Below are 26,203 nucleotides of genomic sequence, written 5' to 3'. Positions count from 1 at the left end.
ATTTACTCTGCAGGTTGCATCCGTTTGTAATTGAATGTTAAATTGTTTCTCTATAGCTGCAAGTTTAGCATTTTAGCTTTTGTTTTGGAAATTGTAGTGTACTGCATGTTGTTTTTTTGTATGCAAGATGTTTTCCAGAATATTTCCTCCATAGATGCGGAAGATGTGAGAATTTCAATAGGTGAACATTTTAAAAAACCCTTCTGGAAAATTTGATGACAGCACTGCAAAAATGCAAGTGTTACAAAAGAAAGGATAATACCACTGGATATAGCGGATTAGGAATGAGGATCTCTCGGTGAAGAACAGAGACATGGGATCCCAAGTCTAGAGCTATGTATCATGTATAGAGTCAATTTGGGATGGATAATTGGCCCAATATGTGAGTAACCTTTTTTTTTTTGTTAATACAGATATTGGACGCATTCTAGACTAATGTTTAGATGTTTAAAATGCTATGTTACTGTACTACTGTCATATCTTGCCAGTTAGTTGAAATATTTCTTTGTTGGTGTGTCTGGAAGTACTTATATATTGTCAATGCATTTATGTAACAGACATATCGATAGCAAAAAGTGTTTCTCCTAAACGGTTGACAACCAGAAAACCAGAGCTGTTAGAAAAAAAAAAGAATTGATACTTACCCGGGGACAGAAAATCCCGACTGAACCAGTTACTGGTGCTGAATGAGGATGAAAGGCACACTGCGGGACGACAGCGAGGGACTCAGACGTGCTTATGGAGCAGCAGGAAGCCCCTGGGTAGATCTTTATTCTTTGTATTCTAACAGCTTTGGTACACTTTACATTTCTTAGTACCAATTTGGAGAGACGGGGTTTTGGCTGTAGGGGAGGTGGAGGCCATATGTAAGGCTTAGGGGTATATTTAAATCATTTAAAAAATGCCCCCGATTTTTACTCTGCAGGTTGCAACCGTTTGTAATTGAATGTTACATCTTTTTCTCTATAGCTGCAAGTTTAGCATTTTAGCTTTTGTTTTGGAAATTGTAGTGTACTGCATGTTGTTTTTTGTATGCAAGATGTTTTCCAGATTATTTCCTCCATAGATGCGGAAGATGTGAGAATTTCAATAGGTGAACATTTTAAAAAACCCTTCTGGAAAATGTGATGACAGCACTGCAAAAATGCAAGTGTTTCAAAAGAAAGGATAATACCACTGGATATAGCGGATTAGGAATGAGGATCTCTCGGTGAAGAACAGAGACATGGGATCCCAAGTCTAGAGCTATGTATCATGTACGGAGTCAATTTGGGATGGATAATTGGCCCAATGTGTGAGTAACCTTTTTTTTTTTTTTTTAATACAGATATTGGAAGCATTCTAGACTAATGTTTAGATGTTTAAATGCTATGTTACTGTACTACTGTCATATCTTGCCAGTTAGTTGAAATGTTTCTTTGTTGGTGTGTCTGGAGGTACTTATATATTGTCAATGCATTTATGTAACAGACATATCAATGGTAAAAAGTGTTTCTCCTAAACGATTGACAACTAGAAAACCAGAGCTATTAGAAAAAAAGAATTGATACTTACCCGGGGCAGAAGATCCCGACTGAACCAGTTAGCGGTGCAGATTGAGGATGAAAGGCAGACCGCGGGACGACAGCGAGGGACTCAGACATGCTTATGGAGCTGGAGGAAGCCCCTGGGTAGATCTTTATTCTTTGTATTCTAACAGCTTTGGTACACTTTACATTTCTTAGTACCAATTTGGAGAGAAGAGGTTTTGGCTGTAGGGGAGGTGGAGGCCATATGTAAAGCTTAGGGGTATATTTAAATAATTTTAAATATGCCCCTGATTTTTACTCTGCAGGTTGCAACCGTTTGTAATTGAATGTTACATTTTTTCTCTATAGCTGCAAGTTTAGCATATTAGCTTTTGTTTTGGAAATTGTAGTGTACTGCATGTTGTTTTTTGTATGCAAGATGTTTTCCAGAATATTTCCTCCATAGATGCGGAACATGTGAACATTTTAAAAAACCCTTCTGGAAAATGTGATGACAGCACTGCAAAAATGCAAGGGTTACAAAAGAAAGGATAATACCACTGGATATAGCGGATATGAAATGAGGATCTCTCGGTGAAGAACAGGGACATGGGATCCCAAGTCTAGAGCTATGTATCATGTACGGAGTCAATTTGGGATGTATAATTGGTCCAATATGTGAGTAACCTTTTTTTTGTTAATACAGATATTGGGAGCATTCTTGACTAATGTTTAGATGTTTAAATGTTATGTTACTGTACTACTGTCATATCTTGCCAGTTAGTTGAAATGTTTCTTTGTTGGTGTGTCTGGAGGTACTTATATATTGTCAATGCATTTATGTAACAGACATATCAATGGTAAAAAGTGTTTCTCCTAAACGATTGACAACTAGAAAACCAGAGCTGTTAGAAAAAAAGAATTGATACTTACCCGGGGCAGAAAATCCCGACTGAACTAGTTACCGGTGCTGATTGAGGATGAAAGGCAGACCGCAGGACGACAGCGAGGGACTCAGACATGCTTATGGAGCTGGAGGAAGCCCCTGGGTAGATCTTTATTCTTTGTATTCTAACAGCTTTGGTACACTTTACATTTCTTAGTACCAATTTGGAGAGACGAGGTTTTGGCTGTAGGGGAGGTGGAGGCCATATGTAAGGCTTAGGGGTATAGTTAAATAATTTTAAATATGCCCCTGATATTTACTCTGCAGGTTGCAACCGTTTGTAATTGAATGTTAAATTGTTTCTCTATAGCTGCAAGTTTAGCATTTTAGCTTTTGTTTTGGAAATTGTAGTGTACTGCGTGTTGTTTTTTTGTATGCAAGATGTTTTCCAGAATATTTCCTCCATAGATGCGGAAGATGTGAGAATTTCAATAGGTGAACATTTTAAAAAACCCTTCTGGAAAATTTGATGACAGCACTGCAAAAATGCAAGTGTTACAAAAGAAAGGATAATACCACTGGATATAGCGGATTAGGAATGAGGATCTCTCGGTGAAGAACAGAGACATGGGATCCCAAGTCTAGAGCTATGTATCATGTATAGAGTCAATTTGGGATGGATAATTGGCCCAATATGTGAGTAACCTTTTTTTTTTTGTTAATACAGATATTGGAAGCATTCTTGACTAATGTTTAGATGTTTAAATGTTATGTTACTGTACTACTGTCATATCTTGCCAGTTAGTTGAAATGTTTCTTTGTTGGTGTGTCTGGAGGTACTTATATATTGTCAATGCATTTATGTAACAGACATATCAATGGTAAAAAGTGTTTCTCCTAAACGATTGACAACTAGAAAACCAGAGCTGTTAGAAAAAAAAGAATTGATACTTACCCGGGGCAGAAGATCCCGACTGAACCAGTTAGCGGTGCTGATTGAGGATGAAAGGCAGACCGCAGGACGACAGCGAGGGACTCAGACATGCTTATGGAGCTGGAGGAAGCCCCTGGGTAGATCTTTATTCTTTGTATTCTAACAGCTTTGGTACACTTTACATTTCTTAGTACCAATTTGGAGAGACGAGGTTTTGGCTGTAGGGGAGGTGGAGGCCATATGTAAGGCTTAGGGGTATATTTAAATAATTTTAAATATGCCCCTGATATTTACTCTGCAGGTTGCAACCGTTTGTAATTGAATGTTAAATTGTTTCTCTATAGCTGCAAGTTTAGCATTTTAGCTTTTGTTTTGGAAATTGTAATGTACTGCATGTTGTTTTTTTGTATGCAAGATGTTTTCCAGAATATTTCCTCCATAGATGCGGAAGATGTGAGAATTTCAATAGGTGAACATTTTAAAAAACCCTCTGGAAAATGTGATGACAGAACTGCAAAAATGCAAGGGTTACAAAAGAAAGGATAATACCACTGGATATAGCGGATAAGGAATGAGGATCTCTTGGTGAAGAACAGAGGCATGGGATCCAAAGTCTAAAGCTATATATCATGTATGGACTCAATTTGGGATGGATAATTGGCCCAATATGTGAGTAACCTTTTTTTTTTTTGTTAATACAGATATTGGAAGCATTCTAGACTAATGTTTAGATGTTTAAATGCTATGTTACTGTACTATTGTCATATCTTGCCAGTTAGTTGAAATGTTTCTTTGTTGTATTGCATTTATGTAACAGACATATCAATGGTAAAAAGTGTTTCTCCTAAATGATTGACAACTAGAAAACCAGAGCTGTTAGAAAAAAAGAATTGATACTTACCCAGGGCAGAAGATCCCGACTGAACCAGTTACCGGTGCTGATTGAGGATGAAAGGCAGACGGCACAATGACAGCGAGGGACTCAGACGTGGTTATGGAAGCCCCTGGGTAGATCTTTATTCTTTGTATTCTAACAGCTTTGGTACACTTTACATTTCTTAGTACCAATTTGGAGAGACGAGGTTTTGCCTGTGGGGGAGGTGGAGGCCATATGTAAAGCTTAGGGCTATATTTAAATAATTTTAAATATGCCCCTGATTGTTTCTCTATAGCTGCAAGTTTAGCATTTTAGTTTTTGTTTTGGAAATTGTAGTGTACTGCATGCTGTTTTTTGTATGCAAGATGTTTTCCAGAATATTTCCTCCATAGATGCGGAACATGTGAGAATTTCAATAGGTGAACATTTTAAAAAACCCTCTGGAAAATGTGATGACAGAACTGCAAAAATGCAAGGGTTACAAAAGAAAGGATAATACCACTGGATATAGCGGATTAGGAATGAGGGTCTCTTGGTGAAGAACAGAGACATGGGATCCCAAGTCTAGAACTGTGTATGCTATGTGTGCTATGTGTGAGGAATAGCGGGGCCGCCGCCGCGCAGGGCAGCATGTCGGCGGCCTCCGCTTCCCAGCTGGCGGCTTCCGACTCGCATACGGAGCTGCCGGCACAGAGCAGGGCAGTCGCCGCCGCGCTTGACGATATGGCGGCGGGCTCCGCAATCCAGCCGGCGGACTTCCGTGCGCGAGCGTGCGCTGACCGGGGACCTGGCCTCACTGATGTGCAGAGGCAGAGGGTTATGCGCGCGAGGCGGCAGGACATTTACCTTCTCCGTAGACGGGTCAGCTGATCCGGTGATCAGCTGACCTCAGCCAACCAATCACAGGCTGACCTTGGTTCCAGCCCCCTGGGCGGGCTAGTGGAACAGGGCTTCTGCATTTAAGCCCACAGATGTCATTTGCTCACTGTCTGCTGTCGTGAATACATTCTGTGTTAGCGCTCAGACCTTAGTGCAGTTCCCTGGTGTTGATACTAAGGATTTCACATCTTAGCTTAGGAATATTGTTGTATATTGATCTGTGTTTTGACTTTTGCTATCCCTGACTACTCTATCTCTTGCTGATCTTGTAACCTTTGCCTATCTGATCCTTGTTGCCAACCTCTGCCTGTTTACCGATTACTCTTCTGCCTTCCGCTCCTGTACTGCCGCAGTCATCTCTGTTGCCGAACGCTCGCCTGTCTGACCTTTCTCCCTTCAGTGGAACGTCTCCCACGGGAGGGTTATCTCTGAGGCTTGCCTCTCCGAGATGCCTGCCCCAAGCAGACGCTTACTGCTGGGGGTCGAGATTCCTCACTCTGCCTGGTTAGAGGATCTCACTCACGGGGTTCCCATTCAGAGGTAACCACACCTCTGAGGAATTGCCGTGTGGTGGACATTTACACACTTTCTGATATATTATTGTCTTTACTGTGTTCTTTTGCTGGTGTCCAGAGGTTAGCAATATATTGGACTATCGGTGATACTGCAGATCGCCAATAATCAGATTCTCTCTGCGTGCTGACACCGATCATGACACTATGTTACTGTACTACTGTCATATCTTGCCAGTTAGTTGAAATGTTTCTTTGTTGGTGTGTCTGGAAGTACTTATATATTGTCAATGCATTTATGTAACAGACATATCGATGGTAAAAAAGTGTTTCTACTAAACGATTTCTCCACAGAGACCGGCACCACTCAAGTGAATCAGTATTCAAGCTCTTTTATTGCATATAGCAAAGTGGCAACACAATGACAGACGCGGTTTCGGACCTAGCCCTTTATCAAATTGCAATAGCCATAACACACACACCCGTGCTCAGTCCTTAAATATCCCTCCCCCAGTAAAAACACCAATCGGTGTTCTAATGGGCGGGGTTACCGGCGGACCTGATGGGGAACAAGTAAAGGTATAAACTTGTAAGTATAAAACCATTTACCTGTATGCCGTCTCTATGAACAAACATCTCTGCTGTGCGCCGTTCCCATGCGTCCTAGTGACGTCAAATGCGCATGCCAATTCCTCCTCCATCCATCCAGATGGACCAATGGAACTGCAGTGTGCAAAGAGGCATCCTGCCCCGTAACCACTTGTGTTCCAACAGCCGACTTCCTGTCGGCAAACCGGAAGTGACGTCGCGAAACTCCATAAGTCGCCCTAGCAACCAAATAAACGGTGAAACACGCTGAAACTGCTGTAATGTATCCCTATACTGTATACGTGTAGACACAGGGAGGCAAGCAAATCCAAACATAAGCATGAGTCGCACATGCAACTAGCAGTGATATTAAGCAAAAAAAAAATAGAAATAAATGTGCAACAAAATATTGCTATCCTCCCTGCGGCCACACTCACATTAAACAGGGAACATCCAGCCTGAAAAATAAACATAGAGACAGACAGATGGCCTTATACTTCACCCAATACAGGTCAGTCGAACCTCCGTCCAGGGAAATCTAAAAACAACAGTAATAAAAAGCAATTAGGCTTTTCATCCAATACAAAATATATCATACATATACAGGGTAAGATAAAAAAGTAGTGGGCAAAAAAGGGGACACTGGTCCTAGGACAAGCAGTCAGCGTAAATGGATACAAAACCCCAGGTCATATTCCCAGTTCAGGCCTCCCGGTTCAAGAGTACCGAGCCGCCTGATCCAGGACGCCTCCTTTCTACATAACTCTGTCTCTCTATTTCCACCCCTCCAATCCGGCGGGACTGAGTCAATGACCATAACCTTTAATTGAGATACAGAGTGTCGGAGAGCTAAAAAGTGTTCGGAGACCGACAGGCCCTGTGTTTTATGTCGTATCGCCGACTTATGCGACGAAATCTGATCTTTAAGGCGTTGTGTTGTCATCCCTACATACGCAAGGCCACATGGGCACTTGAGCATGTAGACCACAAAACTCGAGTCGCATGTATATAGACGATCAAGATTGAATGAATTACCACGCGAAGGGTGGGTAAACTTGTTACCCTTCATCACCATACCACACGTGACACCCTAAACAGGGAAACATGCCCACCCGTCCACCATCAGGACGTGGCCGCCTCTTCGGTGTCACCTTGTCACGTATGGTTGGGGCCGTTTTGAAGGCCATCATAGGTGGATGGCAAAATTCCGGAACATGCGGAAAGCCATCCGTGAGGACCCGCCAGTGCCTGCGGATCATCCGTGATACAATATCACTGCAGGCACTGAAGGTCGACACGAACGGCATGCGAGGGCCAATCGGACTCTTTTTCCTTCTACTCACACGGGGCAACAAGGCATGGGGTGGATAACCCCTTCTCCGAAACCTCTCAGACATCTCTTCTCTCCTCAATACTCGGTCAGATTCGTTACTCACTATTCTGTCTATCCTTTCAAACTGACTCAGGGGAATACTCTCTTTGGTTTTCACAGAATGAAAGCTCCCATAGTGTAACACTGAATTACTATCTGTTTCCTTACTATACAAATCAGATATGAGAGTCCCCCCTTCCCCCCTAATGACCTGGGTGTCTAAGAAGGATATAGTTTTACTATCACAGTGAGAAGTCAGCCGTATGTATGGACAACAACCATGCAACTGTGCAATGAACTCCAAAAGGGTCTCCCGTGGCCCCCTCCATATGCAAAATTTATCATCAATAAAACGCCACCAGCACAAAGCGTGCCGGTGGAATAGAGCATTGTTGTAAACAAAGGCCTCTTCATAGAGGCCCATGTACAAGTTAGCATAGGAGGGGGCCACGTTAGAACCCATCGCCGTCCCACAGCGCTGTATGTAAAACTGACCCTTGAATTCAAAATAGTTGCATTTCAATACAATCTGTAGGAGGGACAAGCAAAAGGTCCGAGTACTAAACAAATCAGTCCTCGTCATGAGGAACCAATCCACTGCCTCTACACCCCCATCATGTGGGATGGAGATGTAGATACTCTCAACATCCAAAGTAACCAAGAAGATCTCCTCCATAGGTAACCTAATCTCTTGCAACTTGCTCAAGAACATGGAGGTGTCTTTTAGATAAGATGGAATAGACTGAACTAAAGGTTGTAATATGGAATCAAGGAATTTGGCCAGGGGCACTAGAACAGAACCTACTCCGGCCACAATCGGTCGACCGAGAGGATTTAACAAACATTTATGTATTTTAGGGAGTGTATACAATTTTGGGGTTGAGGGGAACTTTTCTTTGAGAAAGGTTAAAAGGCCCCGTGTCCAAGGGACACGGGGACGCAGACCGTGGCACACAGATTTCACTTTGGGTGGTGCTCCTCCTGAGCTACTTCGTCTCCTAAACGATTGACAACTAGAAAACCAGAGCTGTTAGAAAAAAAGAATTGATACTTACCCGGGGCAGAAGATCCCGACTGAACCAGTTACCGGTGCTGATTGAGGATGAAAGGCAGACCGCGGGACAACAGCGAGGGACTCAGAATAGAAAGAATAAAGATCTACCCAGGGACTTCCTCCAGCTCCATAAGCATGTCTATCAGCTTTGGTACACTTTACATTTCTTAGTACCAATTTGGAGAGAAGAGGTTTTGGCTGTAGGGGAGGTGGAGGCCATATGTAAAGCTTAGGGGTATATTTAAATAATTTTAAATATGCCCCTGATTTTTACTCAGCAGGTTGCAAAAGTTTGTAATTGAATGTTAAATTGTTTCTCTATAGCTGCAAGTTTGGCATTTTAGCTTTTGTTTTGGAAATTGTACTGTACTGCATGTTTTTTGTATGCAAGATGTTTTCCAGAATATTTCCTCCATAGATGCGGAACATGTGAGAACTGGGTAAAGCAGCCCTGAAAGCTCAAAGAAAACACTTTACCAGTTTTCTCCTCCTGGAAAACCGCTCTGATATAGCGTTTTTCAGAGCGGTTTTCCACTTTTCTATACTTTAACATTGAGGCAGGCAGAAACGCCTGAGAAGTCTGAAAAATGCTGCAGCCCCCAAGTTTGCATTTGTGGATAAAACGACCCGCTCTGGTGTGCACCATCCCATTCACTTTCATTAGCCAAGCGGTCTCCCCCCTGCAACGCTTCAGAACCGCTCTGGTGTGCACCACCCCTTAGTCAGCAGCTATTCAGTAAAGAGTCCTCCCCAACACTGCTATTGCCTACTGAGTGCCATCTAGTGGCTGCCTCCCAAGAGCTTTGAGTGCGACAAGATTTAAATGGCCTTGGAGATACCTGCACTGATTATTAGTACCGAGTCTGTGTACTGTATCAAGACTAAGGTCCCGTTCACATTAAACGCAGACAGGTGTGCATTCAGAACACAACGCCTACGAACGCACGCCATCTGCGTTTGTATGCATTGCGTGGCTGATCCCATTCATTGAATGGGACAGCCGCGTGTTTTTGGAAAATTGCGTGCAGCATGCGTTCCCGGACCGCACTGTTCCGGAACGCATGCAATGTGAACATCAGACAGTGCACTCTATGCAGTGTCTGATGTCGTGCATGTCAGCCTCCTGCACACGTTCCCAAAACGCGGCTGGAAAAGCGTGCAGTGTGAACTATCAACAATTCATTGCACTTGAAAAATGCCTAGTAAGATTCCTGGTACAGTTATGAACTTTCATAAATAGGTAGAGATGATAAATGACATGTAAATACTCCTGGGTTTATGCAAATGTACATTTTCATTCAGATCTATGCAGCTTGAAAATGGACCAATTAAGTCCCAGCCAGGTTTAATTTGATTGGTCTATTCTTAAGCTGCATGTATTTGCATAAATATTTAAAGAAACAGTAGTATTTGCCCATCATCGATAATCCCTATAAATAAGCATTAGCATCAGACTTACCCTGAAGGCACATGTCATACAACTGGCATGCATGCATACATATATACATACATACAGCCCAACGGTGCCCACACATGGTACAATTTTTTCTTTAATTGAATCAAACAAAATTATCTAATAAAAAAAAACTAAAGTTTTTTCTCAACATGTCGAATCAGATTTTTATTGGAAAAGAAAGTCGAAAATCTTTTTTTTTATTTGATAGTTTTGGTCAAATAAAAAGGGAAATCAAACATTTTTATTGTACCATGTATGGGCACCATAACAGATTGAATAATTTTGGCAAATAAATGTTAACTTGCAGTAAGGCATATGGTCACATCTCCCATCCTTTGTAAAACAGAATTTAGCCTTTTTACAACTGATAGCCATACTATACCATAACAGATTTATTGTATTGTCCATGTTTTGATTTCTGTGAAATTTATATAGTAAATAAGAGAATTCTGTTCCTAGGCAGTGGCTATCTTGGCTACCACAGGATGAAGCCAATCCTGATGTCATTTCCTCCCTTACTCCCCTTTGGCATGCCCCCTCCTCCCCGCAGCATTATAGAGTGCAGTGGAGAATCATAAAGGCAGCGCACACAGACTCACCTCATCATGGAGTTCCTATCTATACTTTGCACTACCGCCAGTGGTAGTGCAGAGAGTATATACGTTGGTCTTGAAAGTGGCTCAACGCTTAAAGTGACTCTGTAACAAAAGTTACAACATTTTTTTCTACCATCCTACAAGTTCCTAAACCTATTCTAATCTGTTCTGGCTCACTGCAGCACTTTGTACTATCACGGTCTCTGTAATAAATCAATGTATCTTTCCCGTCAGACTTGTCGGCCTGTGTCTGGAAGGCTGCCAACTCTTCCGTGCTGGTCTGTTCCTCTATGCACACTCCAGTGTGTGTTTTATTTACATAAGCCAGCAGCTTCTCTGCTATCTTATCATTGATAGAAGAGAGCTGGATAAAAACCTTCCTCTGTTAAGCAGCCCATACACTCAGCCGATTTTCTGGACGATCGATCGATCGCGGTCGATCGATCGATCGATCGATCGCAAATCGGTTGGCCGATCGACCGATCGACGGCCGATTTCGATCGATTTCGATGGATTTCCATCGAACTAGCAGGGTGGAAAATTTAGGTCGATCTGATGAGATTGCTTATCAGTTTGCATTGGCCTTAATGGAAATCTGATGGCAAAAAAATGCCATCAGATCGAATTTCAACAGATTTCAAACTGAAATCTGTTGGAATTCTATCCTGGTAAAAAATGTTCTAAAAACGCATCAGATAGATCATCAGATGCATTTCTTATCTGTCTGCTGCCAATCTGACGAGTGTATGGGCACCTTTAGGCTGTGAAAGTAGCTGGCTGACACATACTGAGGAATTACAAACACAGGCACAGGCAGAGCTGTCTGCAGGAAGCCTGTAATGCTCAGTGCATGAGAGAAGAAGGGGACAGAAGGTAAACACACAAATGATCTTTTGAGATTCAAAAGGAAAGCTGTATACAGCCTGCTTGTGTATGGATGTATTTTCTATGTGTGGACATATTGTACATCAATCTACTTCCCGTTTTGGTGGCCATTTTGTTTGTTTATAAACAAACTTTTTAAAACTGTTTGACTACTTTTAATGCGGCGGGGAGTGGCGAAATTGTGACAGAGGGTAATAGGAGATGTCCCCTAACGCACTGGTATGTTTACTTTTGTGCTATTTTAACAATACAGATTCTCTTTAAGGTACCAGACTCCCATGTGTGCTTTCTAGGGTTCGGTTACCAACTCTGTCAAATATATACGTTGGTGAATCCGTGTGCATTGCCTTTATCTCTCTCCTCTGTGCTCTGTAATTCTGCGGGGAGGAGGGGGGATGCTATAGGGAAGCACGGGAGGAAATTACATCAGGATTAGCTTCATCCTGTGGGGAGGAGGGTGATGCACACGAATGTGGCCAATCAGAGAGGAAAAGAAAACAACCCTGGCATGCACTGCAACTCCCCTCTGTGGCTGATGTACGAAGTAAGAGCTGGGGGACATGGATATCAATCCCCATCTAGGCAAAAAAAAAAAAAAAAAAAAGGTAAGATTGATTATGGACTTTTTAACTGCCCAATTAGCAGCCTTTTTAGTTAGGCATAAAATCCAAAATCAATTCACCATTTCCATTTATTAATAACAGTTACTCTTTAAAAACTGAAGGTATTTGGAATTTATCAGGTTGGAGTGAGCAAATGAGGTGTCCCACGGTGCATCTCTGCTGAATATGCAAACCATCCCTTTGCTGTCCTTGATAGCTGAACTCCCCTCCAGAACTGCTGGCATGCAATGATGTGCCAGCTTATTACAGAGCCACAATAACTCAACATGGATACAGTTTCGGATTGATCCTCATCAGTGTATGGAATGGATTAATATGGCTCTATGGGGTAGGACTTGAAACACTTAACAGATTCCTAGAAGTTCTGGTTCACCATGAGCTTGCTGAGCAGTGTGTAAAGGGCTAACAAGGACCAAAAATCCCAGTGGTGTTGTTGCTTCGCTCTACCCCGGTAAGTCAGCTCAACATCTTATTCCTCGTTCACACTACCACTTCATGGGACTATTTCTTATGCAATTTTGCACATCTGATAGTGTGTGTATATGCATTCCCATGTGATTATATACAGGAGTGCATATGCACACACCTTATTGCACTTGAAACTTTTTGAATTGTTTGAGATTTTTTGAATATTCCCACTTTGTATTTTTTGCGATCTAAAGTACGTCTTATGTAACAATACTGCACAGAGCTGTTATTTATTTTGATTTCTGCAGCCTTACCTGGAAGTGTTATTATGCATTTTGCTTTGACATTTGATGTACATTTCTGAAGCGGAGGTTACTGATTACATTCAGTTCTTCAAGGGAGATTTTAATCATTGTTTTTATATATTTTTATCTCACTGGAATTCATCCATGAATAAAATTGATAATTTTTTGCACTATGTATGTGTGAATTGTAGCTCATTTAATATCCAGACCGCCATCAGCTCTCTTTTCTCTTGTATATCCCAGTTCAGAACGAATGCCTTCAGTTTCAAGGCGGCAAAATTCTGTTTTACATACTGTAGCATTTCAGTAAGAGGGCTTTTTGGTCCTTTTTAGCACCTTACACACTCCTAGGAGTTCTGGTTCACCATGAGCTTGCTGGAACAGACATGTCGGTGTATTCAGATATGTCCATTCTGCCTGGTGTCCATTGCAGTGACTAAATGCAATGTCCAGGTTTTTTTCTGAACAGAACTCTGACACAGATTAATATTTGTAATGAAACGGACACAATAGCATCAACTCTTATTCTAAAAGCATGAACAGAACAAAAAAAATAGTCAGACACTTTAGAAAGAAAAGCCATTGGTTTAATTTTCAAGTCGACAGTATCGAATACACAGTATCTGCTTTTTGCTGGTTCAAGTGTTAGATGTAAGTGCCGTTCTTGAACTTCCACTGTATATGCCATGAGGATGTCTTTGCTACTGCAGATATTTAGGAGAGACTGCCAACACTTGCATGACAGACCTCTTCACAGCATATGACGTGGAACTCTTTTTTTAAAGTGTCACTGGTCTTCAATAAGTTAAGGACGTCAACTTCTGGTTTGGACAATACATTCACTTGAAGTTCTTTGCAAATTCCTCTCCCTTCTTAATAGAACCCTTGAGCTCATTCATAGCCTCTGCTACCAGTTTCTCTTCAAACGGAGACAGTTTCCCCAAACCAAGGTTCTTTTCAATACCATTTTTCTGTTAGGGGAAAAAAAAAATGAGTAAAAAAAGGATCATTTCTGTGGCACAATCCTAATTCATTCCATTTGTTTCAATAGATTCTGTAAGAGAAAAATCATTGCTGATATCAACATGAAAATGTGCTTTATTTGATAGATAGAGAACTATATATCTATCTAAAAAAAAAAAAAAATCTACCAGAAGATAAAAGGCCCATCCACTACTACCCATCTTTCGGCATGAGTAAATTATCTGACTGGTTGTTACTCATATTTAGCACTGGCACCAATTCAGAGACTGGCAGCTAATGCTTAGTACGCACAATGCAATTTTCCGTCACATTGGAAGTTGAATCAATTATTTCTGACAGATTCAATCTGATTCCTGATAGTTTTTCTGATTGAAGGATTATAGAAGTGATCAGGAATCAGATCCGACCTGTCAAAAATAATTAGATTTGACCATCAATCTAAAGAAAAATTTCGTTGTGTGTACTAAGCATAAGAGTGCGTACACATCCAATTTTGATTAGCCAATCTCTGGACAATTTTTCCATTTGCATGTAGGCCAGATTTGAATACTATGAATAGCTTGGGTAAGCAAGTGTCACATTATATGGAAATGGTAAAACTGCATGTGTGTATGTACCCTTACTGTTTAATGCGGGCATGTCATGCGGGGCATATCTGCACAGCCTTGATTGTATGTACAGGCCGTACATACAATCAAGGCTGTGCAGACATGCCCCGCGTGTTCAATTCAAAGGGGGGGGGGGGGGGGTGTTTGGGCTGAGACTAATGCTTGCGAGCGAGCAACCATGTTCTGTTCTATAGGGGGGAGCCAATGCTCTTGGCAGAAGGGATCTGCCAGGATGGATTGCTGATCGAGCAGAGTCGGTGCTGCCGTACATGTGCTAGATTCGACGGGGTAGTTTTCAACCACCTCAGTCGAGTTTCAGCTACCATGTGTACAGAGCTTTTGAATGGCTATGTTTAATGAGAGCCAGAGGTGAAAAAAAACTGATGAGATAAACAATCCTATCTACCCTCAATGACTTGAGATATCCCAGTTTTATGTTGACTGGTCCCAACTGTCAGTTGAATACTGAAATGTTAACTCTTTCAGGCAGAAACAATACATACACATGTATCTCACCACGTCACCCCAGGTAGACTTTAAAAACGAATATTAAAGAACATTTGCCATTAAAGAGAGTCTGAAGCGAGAATAAATCTCGCTTCAGACCTCAGAGTTAGCAGGGGCATGTGTGCCCCTGCTAAACCGCCGCTATCCTGCGGCTTAACGGGGGTCCCTGATCCCCCAAATCCCCTCCGTAATGCGGGGGAGCGCTTCCTGGTTGGGGCAGGGCTAACCGCCGCAGCCCTGCCCCACGCGCGTCTGTCAGCGCGTACCTCCGCCCCTCCCAGTCTTCCTTCACTGGGAGAGGCGGCGATGCGCCGCTGACAGACGCGACTGGAGGCAGGGCTGCAGCCGTTAGCCCTGCCTCCAGGAGCGACCAAGTCTGCGACCAAGTGTCGCAGTGGGGGGTTTGGGGGTCAAGGGACCCCTGTTTAGCGGCACTATTGCGGCGGTTTAGCAGGGGCACACGTGCCCCTGCTAACTATGAGCTCTGAAGCGAGATTTATTCTCGCTTCAGAGTCTCTTTAAAAGGGACCCTGAGCAGTAGATAAAAATGAAGTCGGTACTTTCCTGGTGCTTCCTCCAGCCCACTGTAGGCCGCGAGGTCCCCCAGCGTCCTCCTGGCTCCTCTCCTGGTCTCGCCTGCGACTTCATTACCGGCGACACCAGAGCAGAGTGTCGGCCCAACACTTCCTGAACGGTGATGCTGCGCGTTATCACAGTGCCTGGGGTGAAAGTCCTGCACATGCCCGGTTTCTAACTCTGAACCGTGCATGCACAGAATTGTCATGCCAGCCGCCGTGATGAAGTGGAGTGTCACTGTTCAGGAAGTGTTGGGCCAACACTCGGCTAGGGTGTCGCCGGTAATGAAGTCGCAGGCGGGACCAGGAGAGGAGCCAGGAGGACGCCGGGGGACCTCACGGCCTACAGTGGGCTGGAGGAAGCACCAGGTAAGTACCGACTTCATTTTAATTTACTGTTCAGGGTCCCTTTGATCCTTGCAATGCATGAAGTGTAAAATAAGAAGTCTTGCAAACATTTAAAGTAAAATTTCACTATTAGTAAAAAGTCTCACTTAAACAAAAAAAAAAAAAATTAAAATAAAAAAGGACACCATGGCACCTAAGCAGTTGAAATTATGTAAATGAGACTCTAAAGGTAGAAGTTGGAACTGCAGCATTAGCATAAATATCACTGTCTTGCAAGTAAAATTGTTAGTTTAGCTGCCTCACAAAATGGTTGCATTAGTCCTAAATGCAACACAGCTGCATGTATCATTATGTACTGCTAGTTACACAAGGCTTCTGTTGCGGAAAGAGATGACCGTTCGGCTCAGTCCATCTGGCCAGGGTATAACCAGAATTTTTCAAAAATTAGACAGCAACTTTCAGACGCCCAAAACTGGCATTTTTAAGGCCCCAATTAGAGATATTACAAGTGCATAATTTTTGCCATTACCACTTTGAAAAACTTGAGTGGATGCTAAACAGATTTAGTAAGTAAAGTGCTCTACAGCACTGGAATATCACTTTAGGATCAACATACCCCCAGCAGAAGAGGAGTTGAAAAGTATGTGCAGTCTGTCTCTTCAGACCTGACAAAGGAACATTCAATGACACCCTCCTTGCCATTCATAGCATCCAGCAGAGAGAAGACAAAACGTGCTCCAGCATAGGCCATAGACAACGTTGCAGAACCTGCAAAGAAACACAGCAGAGATAAATTCCCATATGCAGTTTGACAACAGTCCCTGGAGCTGAATAGTTTTATTATGCATTAGGCCCGATTCACACTGGCAATTAAGGGGCAAACGCATCGTGAAACCTGATCAGATTACCGGTCAATCGGATCAGTTTTCACTCCGTTGTTCAGCTGCTTCCATCTCCCCACGTCCCCCCAGACCCCATCACCAAAGTGAATTTTGCTGGATAGAACGGTCCGTATCTTCACTAGTGTGAATAAACATTCTGGCTTCTCATTGCCCCCAATGTAGTGTTTCCGTTTCCATTCCGCAGCGCTCAGCGGTCCAGAAAAATTGCTGAACAAAATTTGCGGTCCGTTCAGCAGATCATGAGGAACAGATACGTCCTAATAAACCACTGAACGGATGTATAGGATAACAGATACGTTCCATTAGGATCCGAGAAAGGACCATTTTTTTTCTGCCACTGAACTTGGCCTAAACTTCTCTGGCGGTATTTTTGTGGGATTTTAGTGTCTAAAAGCAGTACAATATTTTCATGAGCTTTTAGACCTTAACTTTTTTTTTTTTTTTTTAAATGTTAAGCGAGATCTGCAGCAGCCAGCTATGTTTATTTTCTTCTGATGACTGATTGCTTTGTAGTCCTCCATAGGCCTCTTCTTCCACAACCTTACCCTGTCCATAGGACAGAATATGCTACTCACATGAACATGAATTACTGACAGGTTCTGTTAAGCAGAACATTAACTAAATTATGAAGGATTGTGTCGCATCACTAAAATCTCAGCTCTTATGGATTTAGTGACCCTCTCTGCCCACTCTCCCCACACCAGTCCGTTCACGGCAAGTGTTACGACTGTACAGTGACTGTCAGCAAATTATAAACTTAACTACATTTGCTGAAACATTAGTATACAGTGCAGTATCCACTCAGCCTGAACAGGCTGATAAAGGGAAAGTAGGCAAAAGTGACAGTGTGGACAGAGAAGTCCACTACATCCAGGTCAAGCTCTGATAACCAAGTCAATGGTCACCTTTAAAACTAAGTCAAGAGCTCAGCAAAGAGGCAGCACGGACTATGCACAGCAAGAGTGCTATATGTTACTGTGCTTAGTTTAGGTAGTGTGTTACTAAAAGATTGCATTAAGGCCGAGTCAAGGCCTGTTCTAGAAAGGCACATATAAAGGGGCAGAAATGTGAAGGGGGCATCATGTTCGAGCACATTTTTTTTGTAGTAATCGCAATGAAAAATGGGTGTGGTCATGCCATCATGCGGGTGGGGCTAACTAATGTAACGCATAAAAGTGGGGCGGCAATGCAAGAACCTTTACCTCCAACACATAAAATGCAACAACCGTTATCTCCGACACATGAAATGCTAGAACCTCGCAACAATTGGACAAGCACCATCAGCAGAGATAATAATGAATATAAATAGGATCACTAATGTAGTATTATCACTGAGGTGTGCAGAAAGGCCAAACAAAATATATGTGAACAACCAAGAACAGAATCTGGCCCTGCAAAAACCAAATATGTAGGAAAATACAAAAAGCCTTTATTACTCCATATACGCAAATAAAACCATAAAAACATAGCACAATGAAATGGCCCTCAATGAACAGTCTCAATGGTGTAATACATACATGTAAAAATACATGGGTCAAAAATAATAATGGGAGGGCGTCCGTGCAATGAGCCATGTATGGCTTGTTGCACGGACGCCCTCCCGTCCAGTCCTGCGCTGGTAAGCTCCTCTCACCCATTTTCACTGCACGGTGTTCCTTACTTTGGGCTTTCACCGTCCCATCCACCTCTTCATTGTGCACACATATCACTCTCTGCACAGGGCTCCTTGCCAGGTACACCTACTTCACCCTGTTAGCTGACCAATTCTACAGGGTGTCCATGTGCACGTCTCCTTATTCTGCCATTTCTTTTCCACCCTTCACTTTTCTCCTCTTACCAGCTCATGGTCTGTGCCATTATTTTTTTTGACCCATGTATTTTTACATATATGTATTACACCATTGAGACTGTTCACTGAGGGCCATTTCATTGTGCTATGTTTTTATGGTTTTATTTGCTCATATGGAGTAATAAAGGCTTTTTGAATTTTCCTACATATTTGGTGGTGCGGTTTTTGCAGGGCCAGATTCTGTTCTTGGTTGTTCACATGAAATGCAAGAATCATTACCTCTGACACATGAAATGCAAGCAGTGCAGCAGTGTTTCACCACAAAATAATCATAATGCGGCAATCTTTCCCCATAATATAAATCGTAACAGTAATGATTCACCATAAAACAATCGTAATGTGGCAATCTTGCACAAGAAAAGAATTGTAACGCCCGTCTTCGGAAGCATTTGTGGTCAGGAGGGTTTCCAGAGGTGGCAAATTTGAATAAGGTACAGCACGAACAATTCCACTGAGAGAGGACAGGGAAGGTTCTATGGGAGAGCATTTCTTCTACATATGAAAGTATATGACTTGTTTTCCCAGAGTCCCTACACATTTAACATTTCTAAGTGCTGGAGATTCTCTGTGACATTAAACTCCGTGACAGCGTGACTCACTTGCTGGCTTCTGCTGCCTGTGTACACTGTGTGTGGTCTCCCCTCCTGCAGAGCAGTCTTCCCAGCATCTCTCTGCGGGACATGTGCTGCCGTGCCAATGCCTGGGAGATTTAGGTTATAGAACCAGGTCACAGCTGCTGGGGCCAGAACACTAATTCCTGACTGTCAGTGATGCGGACAGAGCTGCTTGGGATGACTCTCGGAGTGACTGGAGTGAGGCGCACTCATTAAATGTACGGAGGAAAGAGGACACTGGACGCTAGGTCCAGGAATCACAGGGGGAATTCTGGCTGGCTGCACCATGCATGACCCCTTTTCTGCTTTTTCTCAATCTCTCTCCCCATGTGGTGTTCACGACATAGCAGGTTGGCCCAGCTGCCTCTTATTTCCAGGAGAGAGGTGCCAGGCGATCTTTGATTGGAGGATACCTGAGGAAGGGAGGTGGGAAAACTGAAAGGGAGGACTCGCCGGACGATCTTTTAATCTGATTGGAGCCCTGGAGGAGTGGGGAAGGGAGGGAGGACATGCTGTTTGGATGGACAGCATCCTCTAAATACAGGCAGAAAAAATGGACAGCTGATTTATGAGGGCAAAAGAACGGACTGGGCTGTGCCAGTTGAGGGGGCAGGACATTTGAGGAGGCCTCGTCCCCTCTCGCCCCACGCTAGAGCCGGCCCTGGGCTGCGTACTTATTAGAAGCGCATGCAAAACTGCATATAATGTAAGTCTATGGGCTGCACAAAAATCACATTTGTGTGCAATTTGCAAAACTATTTCATGTGCAAAACAAAAAACAGCAATTTCCCTTTTCCATTATGCATTTTATCCTATGGAGCCGCAAAGACGTGCTTTCGCAAAAATGGATCTAGTAATGTATTTTTCTTAAACAAGCAGATTAAAAAGCAGAAAAAAAATGCATGGAAAAAACCAACTGCAAACATACAAAACCCATATATAAATAAGCTAATGCAAAGAAACTCAACCAGTGTTCCCTGGAACCCCAGGGCTCCTTGAGTACTCTGCAGGGGTTCCTTGGCATTTTCTCCCCTTTGTGGGGGGGAGGGGGGGGGGGGGGGGGGGAGTATAATGAAGCACATTATATTAGGGGGTACTAATAAGGGTCAGAATAATAATGAGCACATGAATAAAAAGCACTAGGATAAGTAGAGAGTATGAGTGGCAGTGTAATAGGGGGTAGAAAGATAAACAGCCATGCCTTTTAAAGACCATGCCTCCTAAAAAAATATATGCAGGGGTTCCTCGGGATCAAAAAATTGTTTGCAGGGGTTCGAGATCCAAAGGTTATTTCCAGGGTTCCTCCAGGGTAACAAGGTTGAGAAAGGCTGGTCTAAAGGATCAGCTGCTAAAAGATAGTGTCAGATACCACAGGACACCTTCAGAGTACTTGCTGGGTCCATGTCTGAATGGCACAAAAGGGAGACCTAGGCAAGGTTAGGTAGGTGGTTTTAAATGTACTGGCTGATCAGTCCAGTTTATACCAGGATATAATACTTACCAGCTCCTGCTTTAGCTTTAACCACTTCTGTCCCAGCGTCTTGAATTCTGACAGTAAGGGCTTCAAGATGGTCTTGAGGGAATTCTACTTTTGGGGTGCTCTGAAAAGAAAGTTCTGTTTTAAAAATGTATACTTCATGTCTAAACTGCACAGAACACAAGTTCCACTTGCACAAAACTTTCAGCCATCATGTTCACAGCGAGTCCAACTGTACAGTAGACCCAGAACATTTATATTGCGCTTTTCTCCTGGCGGCAGAGCTGCGGCTACTAGGACTGGCTCTGTACGCAGTAGCAGTGTTAGGGAGTCTTGCCCTAGGTCTCCTCATGCCTGGCAGTCTCATGCAATATTTCCCTGCAGGCAAGCGAGAGACCAGCAAGTAGCAGGTATTCTAAAGAAAGGGTAAACTGCACAAACCTTAGTGGTGAGAGAATGTTAAGTTAAGTAATTTAAGTACCTGAGAAATCAATGGTATGATAGTTTTGCCAGCATGTCCTCCAACCACAGGAATATTCACACGAGCTGGATCAAGAGCCTAAAAATAAAGCGGAAGACTATACTGAGTAGCAGTTTGATGCAAACTTCTCATACATCTAGTATTACAAACAGAGGGAAAAACTTGCAAGCCAACTTGCAAACAAGTGAAGGGAGTTTACACAGAATCAGTTATGGGCAAATATAATAAAATTGTTCTATTTAGGCATCTATTTACATTGAGGAAGTCTACACCTGCCTTGCACAGCGGTTGTAATAATAATATTGCAACCCTACAGTGCTGCAAGTGAAGTATGGCTTGGTGTTAGTTGAGGAGCAGAAATGCAGACATCACCAACAAATTATTCTGGTGATACCTTTAATGGCTAACTGTACATTGTTTATTGCAAGCTTTTGAAATGTTTCTTCAGGCATGTTACAGAACTGGGTCAGAACAATACAGTTCTGATCCAGTTCTGTATAATGCCTGAAGAAAAAAAAAAAAAAATTAGACCACTAAGAAGGGGTGACGTTTTGGGGTGTTAAAACAGTTAAATAGTCAGCAGACTAGCGTGCAGATGGAGAGAGAGGAGACAGACTGACAGTGGGTCAGGAGGAGCAGTCTGCTGATTGGAACTTTCTGGAGCTAGGAACGCTAGCAGTATTCTGGAGAACGTTTCTGTGCACTGTGTGCTACACTGGTTGCCATCTCCAAGTAAGGACCATTTTGTTTTGCTGCACTGTTTTGTTTTTTCCCCTTTTTGTCACAAAGCACCATTTGCGAGATATTGTGCCTGAGCAAGTCTGTAACACAGTCTGAGCCCCACTTGAAGCTGGTCCCTCACACTGGGCATTGCAGACAAAGGTTTAATGGTGCACAAGGTTTGCAGTCTTCAAGGTGTGTTTTCTGAACTAAACAACAAGGTGTTTCATTGCTATTGTGGAAATAAACACATAAGCCATTTGCACAAATCCAGGTGGAGACCCAGCTATCCTTTCTTTGCTGTATGACTGTTTTACACCCTTGGTGGATCCAGGTGTATGCTGGTTTACTCCCTGGTGACAGAAAATCTCTGTGGTTGAACTTGGGGTTTGCTGCTATTGTTCGTGTTTTCTGAACTATACAGCTTTAAAAAAGGGCATCACAAAAAAAATTACACAACTGAGTTATTCAGGTCTGTTTTTACTAAGGTGTTTCTTCTGTAAAGCACCTAAAGGTACGTACACACCTTTGACTAATGTTGCCTGTTGAGGAACAGGGCCCCTGGGCGACATCGCTGGGCAGCCTGTGTAGCTGGCAACACGTTCATAGCTATGCAGGGCGGGAGGACTGTGGAGTGATGATGGGGAGGCGTGTGACGTCACGCGACGGGTGGGGGAGTGGCGGTCAGTGGCTATTGTACACGTCTGACTTGGTTGAGGCGGTCATTATTGGCCACCTCAGCTGACTTTAGTCATGCGTGTGTATGAGGTTTAAGACTTCACAGGCGTATTGTTTAACCTAAAGAGTATATCATGGTCTGCACTTACCTTCAGCTCTGCTACAAATGTGTTGGCTCGTACAATGTCCAAGGTAGTAACACCAAAAATGCGGTTAGGGTTGTAAACACCATGTTTCTTAAAAATTTCAGAAGTGATTGGAATAGTTGAATTTACCTGTTAAGAGATAAGACACTTAAGATTTCCATTTTTCAAACTGGAAAAATTAAACATTTGCTAAACCCATTCGGTTTACAGTACATAACACTGCAGTTATGGAACAACTATTCTTGGAGATTACTGCTTTTTGTCAGGTTTATGCTAAAAAAAAAAAAAAAAAAATAAAAAAAAAAATTTCCCTTAACCACTTAAGGACTGCAGTCATAAAACCCCTTAAGGACCAGAGCCTTTTTTTCCATTCGGACCACTGCAGCTTTCACGGTTTATTGCTCAGTCATACAACCTACCACCTAAATGAATTTTACCTCCTTTTCTCGTCACTAATACAGCTTTCTTTTGGTGCTATTTGATTGCTGCTGCGAGTTTTACTTTTTATTATTTTCATCAAAAAAGACATGAATTTTGTCAAAAAAATGACTTTAACTTTCTGTGCTGACATTTTTCAAATAAAGTAAAATTTCCTATACATTTGAGCGCGAAAGTTATTCTGCTACATGTCTTTGATAAAAAAAACCCATTCAGTGTATATTTATTGGATTGGGTAAAAGTTATAGCGTTTACAAACTATGGTGCAAAAAGTGAATTTTCCCATTTTCAAGCATCTCTGACTTTTCTGCGCACCTGTCAGGTTTCATGAGGGACTAAAATTCCAGGATAGTACAAATACCCCCCAAATGACCCCATTTTGGAAAGAAGACATCCCAAAGTATTCAGTGAGAGGCATGGTGAGTTCATTGAAGATTTTATTTTTTGTCACAAGTTAGCGGAAAATGACACTTTGTGACAGGAAAAAAAAAAAAAAAAAAAAAAGTTTCCATTTCTTCTAACTTGCGACAAAAAAAAAATGAAATCTGCCACGGACTCACTATGCTCCTCTCTGAATACCTTGAAGTGTCTACTTTCCAAAATGGGGTCGATTGTGGGGTGTGTTCACTGTCCTGGCATTTTGAGGGGTGCCTAATTGTAAGCACCCCTGTAAAGCCTAAAGATGCTCATTGGACTTTGGACCCCTTAGCGCAGTTAGGCTGCAAAAAAGTGCCACACATGTGGTATTGCCGTACTCAGGAGAAGTAGTATAATGTGTTTTGGGGTGTATTTTTACACATACCCATGCTGGGTGGGAGAAATATCACCGTAAATGACAATTTTTTTATTTTTTTTTTTACACACAATTGTCAATTTATAGAGATATTTCTCCCACTCAGCATGGGTATGTGGAAAAATACACCCCAAAACACATTATACTACTTCTCCTGAGTACGGCGATACCACATGTGTGGCACTTTTTTGCACCCTAACTGCGCTAAGGGGCCCAAAGTCCAATGAGTACCTTTAGGATTTCACAGGTCATTTTGAGAAATTTCGTTTCAAGACTGCTCCTCACGGTTTAGGGCCCCTAAAATGCCAGGACAGTATAGGAATCCCACAAATTACCCCATTTTAGAAAGAAGACACCCCAAGGTATTCCATTAGGAGTATGGTGAGTTCATAGAAGATTTTTTTTTTTTGTCACAAGTTTGTGAAAAAAAACAATTAAAATCCTTTTCCGCTAAGTGTCATTTTCCGCTAACTTATGACAAAAATAAAATCTTCTATGAACTCCATACTCCTAACGGAATACCTTGGGGTGTCTTCTTTCTAAAATGGGGTCATTTGTGGGGTTCCTATACTGCCCTGGCATTTTAGGGGCCCTAAACCGTGAGGAGTAGTCTTGAAACCAAATGTCGCAAAATGACCTGTGAAATCCTAAAGGTACTCATTGGACTTTGGGCCCCTTAGCGCACTTAGGGTGCAAAAAAGTGCCACACATGTGGTACCGCCGTACTCAGGAGAAGTAGTATAATGTGTTTTGGGGTGTATTTTTACACATACAGATGCTAGGTGGGAGAAATATCTCTGTAAATGACATTTGATTTTTTTTTTACACACAATTGTCCATTTCCAGAGAGATTTCTCCCACCCAGCATGGGTATGTATAAAAATACACCTCAAAACACATTATACTACTTCTTCTGAGTACGGCGATACCACGTGTGACACTTTTTTGCAACCTAGGTGCGCTAAGGGGTAGGCCTGAACGATTTTAGGAAAAGATTGAATTGCACGATTTCTGTCAGAAATTGCGATTTCGATTCGATTCACGATTTTATTCAAATCAAGCTTTAGCCCAACCAGACCAAGGCGAGAGTCAACGAGGGGCGGCGGGGAGATTATCATGTCGCCTATCCCTTGTTTCCCCTTGCAGCACTTATTATGGGGGGGTATGAGTCATGTCACAGAGGCGGTGGGGACAATTAATATTAGGTATGGGGTAGGTATGGTAAAGGTAAGCAGTGGGGGTGGGAGGGGTGTTACGCTGATACAAACACACACATTTAATTCTCCATCTCAGAGCACTCACTGATACACAGTTATCCACACTCACTAATACACACGCTTCATCTTGCAGCACTCACTGATACACACACACTTCATCTCGCAGCACTCACTGATACACACACACTTCATCTTGCAGCACTCAATGATACACAGTTATCCACACTCACTAATACACAAACTTCATCTTGCACCACTCACTGATACACACACACAGCAGCACACATTGAAATGCACACACATACTTATCCACACACACTGACTGAAAGACACAAACAGTCACGCACTTCAGTCTTGCCTACAGCTCCATCTCCCCACGCTGTGCAGATAGATCCACGTGCTCTCTCCTGTGCTTCCTGACAACTTCTGAAAAGGGGAGGGGGAGGGAGGGAATTCCTTCTCTGCTACACGCTGAGCTGCTTTGTAATGCGGAGGAAAAGTCAGCCCAGACAATAGCTTTTGTCTCGCTGTGGTCTGCACACCTTTAAACAATCAGTGTAGCAAATAGTTTGAGTGCCTATATCAGCTTCACAGAAGGAGCGAGCGAGAGACTGTGGGCGGAGTCTGCCGCCCGCCCAGCTGAGCTGACGATGAAGCTAGGAGGAGTGACAGAGAGCAAGAGCCTGCCGCTGCTGTGTCTGCTGATGACAGGAGGAGGAAGAGAAGAAGGTGGCACTAACTACGTAGAAGTATAGAGATACTGAGCTGCCGCGGAGAGTGAGAGCCGCCGCTTTTTGTACACAGACATTTGTACATGCTGCGCTGCTGCTACTGTACAGCAAGGGGGCGCAGTGCAGCAAATATCGGCAAAAATCGACACTTTGGCGATCACGGAATCGTCACTTCCGTGATCGCGATTTCGATACAAAAACGATAAATCGTTCAGGCCTACTAAGGGGCCTAACGTCCTATTCACAGGTCAT

The 26,203-nt window shown here is 42.8% G+C and overlaps 1 protein-coding gene across 1 annotated transcript in view; it reads right to left on the bottom strand.

The window, feature by feature from the left end:
* Window positions 1-13,448: 13,448 nt before the first annotated feature.
* MDH2 (malate dehydrogenase 2) overlaps window positions 13,449-26,203 on the bottom strand; it is a 51,638-nt gene continuing 38,883 nt past the window's right edge. Inside the window, exons 5-9 of the mRNA XM_068268667.1 lie at window positions 22,776-22,901; window positions 21,229-21,306; window positions 20,772-20,871; window positions 16,522-16,673; window positions 13,449-13,854 (exon numbers count right to left, since the gene is read on the bottom strand). Coding sequence (XP_068124768.1) covers window positions 13,723-13,854; window positions 16,522-16,673; window positions 20,772-20,871; window positions 21,229-21,306; window positions 22,776-22,901 — 588 coding nt within the window. The 3' untranslated portion in view covers window positions 13,449-13,722. The remainder of the gene's footprint in view (window positions 13,855-16,521; window positions 16,674-20,771; window positions 20,872-21,228; window positions 21,307-22,775; window positions 22,902-26,203) is intronic.

This window comes from Hyperolius riggenbachi, chromosome 2, assembly GCF_040937935.1.
Source record: "Hyperolius riggenbachi isolate aHypRig1 chromosome 2, aHypRig1.pri, whole genome shotgun sequence".
NCBI lineage: Eukaryota > Metazoa > Chordata > Amphibia > Anura > Hyperoliidae > Hyperolius > Hyperolius riggenbachi.
This window is presented reverse-complemented; position numbering and strand designations above follow the sequence as displayed.